Below are 7862 nucleotides of genomic sequence, written 5' to 3'. Positions count from 1 at the left end.
TTTGAATTTGTAATATTAATGTCAAATTTGTATTTTAGGTTTTAAGTTATTTGAAATTTAGTTTAGCAAAATATTTTTCCCTTCACCAAATGGTATGGCGCTCTCATTTTCCTCAGCAGATTATAAGTAAAATGTGATGGGTGAAACCCATCACCCGTCACTTATTATGAATCATAGGTGACGGGTTAATAGTATAACCCATCATCTATGATTTATTATAAGTGACGGATGAAGATCATAGGTGATGGGTGACATTTTTCACCCATCACCTATGAACATTTTATGTATATATAGGCTGAGTGCACGCCCTCCTTTGTGTCATTTTGCCTAAGTCATTTCCTGCAGCACCCGCTTGCGCTAAGGTTCGTCACCGCACCGCTCTACCGTGTCTCCCCACCGCCCTCAGAGCCCCACCTCCCTCAGGTTCTTGTCACTCTCAGAGCCCCACCGCCCTTCACCCTCCACCATGTGCCTCATCCATCAACCCAGAGCCACCTTCGAGCACCAGTCTGTTGTTGATCTACCGCCCTATCCTCCATGCGCCGCCGCACTCAGAGCACCGCCTCCCTCTTGTCCCTATCACTTTTAGAGCCCTGCCGCCCTTGCTGTAATCATCAAGCTCGCCGGCACTCTTCCCCATCGACCGCGCTCCACTCCGGTGACCTGTGCCTCCCCAATGATCTAGGCGACCTCCCTCCCCTTTACCACCGTTCCACCCTCCACTTCATCAACACACTACCATCAAATTCAGTGCCAACAACCTAGCCGCACTCCCCGATGACCTCCCTCCCCTTCGCCGGCGTGATCCAGTAAGAACTCGGTCGCCCTTGTGCCCCACCTTCGTGCAGCCTTTTTCTATGTTTTGGACATCACATGTTCATATACAGTTTTGCTCAATGATGAATAGATGTGCTAAGATTGGGCATGTTCTTTGAGTACACTAGCTTAGGCATGTCGATTCTCTACCTATTTGGTTGAAACTAATAGCACCTGGAGGCTAATTATGTGATTCCTGGTTTTATTCCTGTACACCAAGAAACACTTCATGGATTGGATCTCTAGTATGTTGCCTACTTTTTGATCCATGGATTAGTGTTGCTATGAGTCTAGAGTGTGCTAGATACATTTCCAATCCAAATTGCAATTACTATATCATCTTGCAATTTGCTGTTCATTTTTATCTTTGTCTCGGCAGTGACTTGCCTCTTCTATTCTGAGTTTGTATGCTTTGGCTTGGCACAGCAGTACTGTCCTTGATGAGGTTTTAAATTTTGAGAACATTGTCTAGGTTCTATTTACTAGTTGAGAGCTTAGAAACATTTCCCAGTCTATAATGTATTTAATAGGACAATTAGGGTGCAGGACTATGATAGTCCTAGGGCCAATTGTTATATATTTTCTGAGAGCACATTTGTACAAGAAATATTCCTGTTGTTTAGTTCTTGATGTATACATGATATCAGTAACTGCTTATTATGCTTTGTTGTCAATGCTTTCCAAGGTCATGTGTAACAAGCAAATTCTGTTATGCTTTTGTATATTTTTATGTGGGATGACATCCATACTCATATTATCGCAAATTATGTACAACAATCCATGCTTTGTAAAGTATAGATTTATTAGCATATATGCAAGAATGGAGGGATTAATATATTCTTGAACACATGCTTTGTGCCTAAACAAAATATTTGCATAGATACCTCTTGCTTGTTAATTACTTAATCTATCTTTTTAACAAGGTGTACCAGTTTAGGTTAGAAATATCGTTAAATTTAGGTTAATATGGATCAATCTTGAAGCCCAAACTTTGATTAGATTGGTTAATTTGGGAAGAAATATGATTCTATTTACATCATGTCCTAAAAATTGATTCCTCTCAATTAGGATAGAGATGATGGCATGCTAATTGGCTACTCAATATCAGTTAATACAAATTGAATCCATTTAGCCTGATTATTTATTAATTCTTAGTTTTTTCTAGGCAAATAATAATTTAGTGGTCGATTAAGTACCATAGGGCAGAAGGGGACAACAACCCCTAATAAACCACAAGCACAGAGGATGCTCACACTAGAGGGTACCCTGATACAAGATTGGAGCCCAAACCTGCACCCGTCCTCCTCCTCTGAGAGCTACAAAAATGAGCGCTCGTAGTACAACCCGAGCCCTGTTCTGTGCGAGTAGGAGAGTAGACATCGAGCAAGTGGCCCCGAATACGATCCCGTCGAAGAGGTATTGTGACGAGTCAATACATTTTATACTTCTTAAATTGAGGAATATTTTTTCTCTATGTCAACTTCCCTTGTTTTCTCCCTAGAGGGTAAAAAGGTCTTCGCGTCGATCATCTGTGCCACAAACTCTGCTCCCAACGCATCTTCAATAGCATCCTTTGATCTATCACATGGCTATGAGGAAGTGCAGTCTCCAAGTTAGACAACTGGTAGTGGTGCATGAGCCCAAAAGCCAAGGACACAAACACAATGGCCAACGGATAAGGTTACCATCACGAGAATTGATGCAGATGGACAGCCTATAGATGAAAAGGCCTTGAATAGATTCAGAAGGGTCATAGGGCTCATTGCTCAGGAGAGGGTTCCAATAATGACTAAGTTCGATGACCTCAGTGACGAAGCGAAGAGAGACTTCTTCAATAATGTCGTCAAGGAGTACCTAGAGTACCCTAAAAACATGAGTGAGTATCAAATGAATGCCATGGTCAAGGAAGCAATGAAAGCGATCATGAAACTTCATTGAAGCTTTAAGAGCAAGCTTGTTAGTCGGTACTTGGCTAAATGGGTGGGGCCCTTTGAGAGCTAAAAGCACTTTAAAGCAGAAGATTAGGAAGCTTTTATGCAGATGAAGAACTCAGAGTAGTTCAAAAAGGAGAGTGTGGAGAAGAAGCAGCTTCGAGCTAGGAACAAGCACAACAACATGATCAGCGCAATGGGGTACATGAGGAAAAGGGTGAAATGGCAAACAGAGGATAAAAAGTTAGCTAAAGAAGGCTGCGAGGATCCTTGGTTGTAATTCTTGGGACAATCACGATCATATTTGCGTGCAAGGGGTGAGTTGTCCGAAAGTGGAGAGATCACATTTAGAAACAGCGAAACCTAGTCAATTGTAGAAAAAGTAAAAGAAAAGTCAGCCGAAGCTAGCCAAGGTTATTTCACCGGGGTTAGGGAACATTATGTTCTCTCAGCAGCGTTGGGAAACCCAGAGCACCCAGGTCGAATGCGAGGTGTATCCAGTTCGTAGGGCTGGAAATACAACTTTCCTGAAGACCTCGGTATGTACAAGAAGAGGAAGAGGTCGAGTTCAGTGGATGTGGATGTATTGACACAAGACATCACCCAAAAAGTTTATGCAAACATCATGCGAACGCTTGCATCACAAGGAATGGAGATTTCAATCATAGAGGAAACTAGCCCTGGAATTGCACGAAAGAGTAGTTACACGTCCAAGGAGGTCGATCAATCAGTAGCCGTCGTGACTGAGCTGGATACGATTTACCTACTAGAAGAACCCAAGCCCTGCAGCCTCGTAATCAGGCTTGGTGGGTATCACATTGAGGTTGCAAGGGGCTAAGTGCTTCCAGAAGTTCATATGTTACATACAGTCTCGATACAAGCTGGCTATGCCATGGTTATGGTGGACATGGTACATCGCAATGCAACTCATCACGTGTTGGAGCTCCCCCCAATGATGAAGTCATAACTTTAGGTGAAGCTCTTCGTCAAAGGATCCAGTGGAAGAGGGGTGGCATCGTTGTCTCTAGTGCATCTCAGTCTGGATGAGTTTCAAATGAACTACCGATACGACCCTCCTACAGAGAAGCTGGCTTCACTGGCTTCTCCTCTGCATCCGATAGCCTCGCCTCCAGCTCCAATTCTGTCTCCCCCAAAGAGCCCAAAGAAGAAGGAAAAGGGAGATGGGAAGAAAGGCTCTAAGAAGCACCTGCCGAAGAAGTCGAAGGCCATTGTACCGACGAAGAAGTCCACGGACATTGGGAAAGCGTGGACTAGTGTCCACACAAAATTCCAATATGGGAAGCACTTGATGATGGCAGATAGCCTAACAAGGGCAGAACAAGCATGCGTTGACCTTCACAATTACTACATGCAGACTTATATAGACACCAAGGCTCAGTCCATAGTCGTACAGTACAAATAACGTCACTTCTTAGCTAAGGATGGCTACTTCCTTGTGTGTTTCAATGACTTATATGACCTCTTCAACCTTGATGCCGTGGATATATCATTATTACGAATCTTCCCATTATAAGTCCCTTGAAACTGGATATTCATTAATTAATACCACTTGATCAAAGAAACAAAGAAGAAGGAGCCCGTTTGATTTCTTGACCCTGAGGGCATTTCAATCTCGGTCATTGAAACGCATGGCAACTACGTTGTGGATTATGTGGCAAGAGCAATGCAACACTATTCCAAAATGGACTACCTGTTGGGCGCCCACAACAGCAATAGCCATTGTATCTTATTGGTCATTTGCCTCAAGTGGAACTTTGTGTGGTACCTGGACTCAGTACGACCAAAAGGCAAACGAGAAGAGCGTGATTACAGTGTTGTAAAAGGACTCCTCAACGTGTAAGTTTTGCCTGACTTAGTTTACATATTTAACTTTCCTAACATTCAAAAGTTTCCTAATCAATCACTCTTTATGCAGGGCTTTTGACAAGTACCTTCGAATTGATCCTGACTACAACGTGAAACACGGCCACAGACTGACACACAAGACTGGGTTCATGGTAAATGCTACCAAACAGATTACCAAATACTCTCTGTTGCTGTTTTTTTCCTTTTGATCTAAACATAAATTTTCTTTTCCGCAATGCTAGCAACAACCACTGGACAACACCTGCGAATTCTATGTTGTGTACTACATGCTCCTCATGATCTGAGCAAAGGATATCTAATCCCCTGATGTATGTTCAATACAAGATTATTCATAACTAATTTCAGTAATTAGTTTAACTCCATAATAACATGACATTGGTTACACATCAAATTGTGCAGGATTATCAGGCTTGTTATTCAATGATGGTGCACTCCTAGGGATTCGATAACAGATCACTGAGTTCATGATGTTTGAAGTCATCAACCCACAAGGCGAGTTGCACTATAGAAACCATATGTTGTCTGGTCTGATGTAATACGACTTGATTGGAACTTTGTAACCTTTACGATTCTGTGATGAATTGATTAGAACTTTGTAACCTTTACGATTTTGTGACGAAGTGAGTTCTTATATAAGTGCATTCGGCGATATGGATTTGGATGTATTGCTGTTGTTTGCAGGGTGAAGACGGCTGCCAAATCCTGACTATGCTCCAGGATGCAGTCAGGAAATAGGACAAACCAGCAGGGCCACCTACACATAACTAACGGGTAACATTGTGACCCGTCACTTATGTATTCACTAGTGACCTGTAACTTATGTATTCACATAAGTGACGGGTAATCTCTTCACCCATCACTTGTGTCTTTCTCCCAAGCACATAGGAGAAACATGTTAGTGATGGGTCATAGTTATGATCCATCACCTATGATGTGAAAAGTGATGGGTTATAACTCGTCACTAATGATGACTCATCAGTGACGCGTTTGAGGTGTCGGGTGTGGGACCCGTCACCCATAAGGCTGTCACACATCACTGATGCTCTTTTTCCATGTAATGTATATCTTTGGTCTTGTGCATGCTTAGGCGACGCTCACGCTCGGTCCGCCATTGATCTCCTACATGCATGCTCAAGTACTTGCATTTGCCTTCCTCGAACGTGAGGACGTGGGATGTCATCTCTGGAGGCAGCGAGGGACAGAGGTGCTAGATTCAGATGCAACCATACTCGGATAGCAATTTTGGTGTGAGAGTACAGATCCCGTCAGACTCGAGTGCAGTCATTACTTGGGTTGCATTTTGGGCAAGAGTCTATAGATCTAGTGGAGAAACTGTGGTAGATTTCGGTGGTAAGCAAGCGAGGGAAAGGGAGAAGGGGTGGAGAGAAGGGAGGACAACGACGTGCAGGATGAGGAGGGGAAGAGAGATGGAATTGGACTTGGACGGGTTGGTTACTCTTGTGGACGTGATAAGGTGAGGAGAGGGGATCAAGGGTCAGAGTCTTTATGAGATTACAAGAAGGGGATTAAGGACCGGATGTTTTCCCATTTTGTAAGAATTTGTAGGCCATTTTTTTCCTGGCCATTGTGGTGGGAGGATCGTGGGAGATCCATATCTTTTTATTAATAAATAAATAGGTAATATAGATTTATAAGAAATGTCCAAAAATAGTGCGCAAAGGACAAATGGCTAAAGAACTATTTCATTTATAAGCTGATATGGTTACAACATCTCCGTGTAATTTGCACCTTACACTTAAACCACTAACTTACTTAGATCAGTGGAGCCCTTTATTAATAAGCTTATAACAAAAGCACAATATCTAGTACAAAAGAAACCAAACTGATTCTACAACTTCAAACTAGAAAAGTTGGGCTCCACCTATAGATTGTCGGAAGAACCAACTAGGGGTTGGCATCACCATACCCAGATCCAGCTCCATTACCACCGCCAGTCCCACCATTCTCACCACCACCTTTGCCACCACCATTGCCATTAGCATATGCACTTCCAGAACTTCCATACCGGTAGTTATTAGCCGAGCTAGAGCCAGATCCGGTGCCACTACCATCCCCATGACCACTAGATCCCCAATAACCTCCAGCTTGTCCTCCACCACCCCCACCACCAGTACCACCAGCGCTAGAAGATCCACCATAACTAGAATACGATCCTTGACTATATTGACTAGAACCTGAACCTGATCCGGACCCTGCACCATATCCAGAACCGCCATATTGGCTACTGCCACCCCCTCCACCACCCCCTCCAGCAGTTGCATGGGCACCATTTGCACTGCTGTCACCAGATCCGGTGCCAGCACCAGACCCTGAACCCCCACCATTCACATACCCACCGCCCCCTCCCCCTCCTGTGCCCGTTCCATCAGCACTGGAGTATCTAGCCACCCTCACAGCACTGGCTAGTCCCATGCTGATGAGGACAATGAACCCAAGTGCTACCAGCTTAGTGCTTGCCATTGTGAGCTACTGCTAGAGAGTACAAGTTGAGATGAGCTGCGAGTGAAAGGCCGCATGAGTATATATAGTGCTTGAGGCCATGCAGTGGTTCTTTGTTTTAATAGCATGCACGTTAGTGGTGTTTCATGAGGAGATCAAGTGGAGGCTTTAAAAAGCTAGTGAAACTAATTAATGGAACTTGTTGACTTGGAATAATGTAAGTACCGAAGTGGTTACAACTTGTCATAATTAAATGATTAAGATGCTAGTTCTTCTAAGTCCTAGCTGCTCAAAGACACCTTCACAGATCATAGAGTAGACAAAGCTCTCGTATTTGATATGAGCAAAAATGTATAATAGTTCCTATTCCAGTATTGCTGAGTGAGAAAAAACTAACAGAAAAAAATTAGCATCATATACATATATTCTCAAGGCTGTATTGTATATATACCCCTGATAATTAGACAAAAATAACACAGAATAACGGGAGTATATGGATATACCACTATATATGTGTATATACATATATATGAGTATATGTTTGTACTACTATACATATATACACAAACATGGCATAAACCAGGAGCACATGAACTTTTGCACCACATGAAATGACAGCTCTATATATCGATCATGTACATCTATAAAAACAACAATAAATGTTATGTAAACATATCCACATGAACTTAAGTATATAAATACCTAGAGGTATGTATATATATGTATATATATGTATGTATATATATGTATATATAGCCTTGGGAATAT

General features: G+C 42.7%; 1 protein-coding gene across 1 annotated transcript; it reads right to left on the bottom strand.

Annotated features, from left to right (window-relative positions):
* Nucleotides 1-6303: 6303 nt before the first annotated feature.
* Nucleotides 6304-7129, bottom strand: LOC133907726 (putative glycine-rich cell wall structural protein 1). The gene has a single exon (XM_062349806.1). The coding sequence runs from the start codon at nucleotides 7113-7115 to the stop codon at nucleotides 6540-6542; it is 576 nt and encodes a 191-aa protein (XP_062205790.1). The 5' UTR covers nucleotides 7116-7129; the 3' UTR covers nucleotides 6304-6539.
* Nucleotides 7130-7862: the final 733 nt, after the last annotated feature.

The sequence above is a fragment of the Phragmites australis genome, chromosome 24 (genome assembly GCF_958298935.1).
Source record: "Phragmites australis chromosome 24, lpPhrAust1.1, whole genome shotgun sequence".
NCBI lineage: Eukaryota > Viridiplantae > Streptophyta > Magnoliopsida > Poales > Poaceae > Phragmites > Phragmites australis.
The sequence above is the reverse complement of the archived record's forward strand: the minus strand, read 5'-3'. Positions and strand labels throughout refer to the sequence as shown.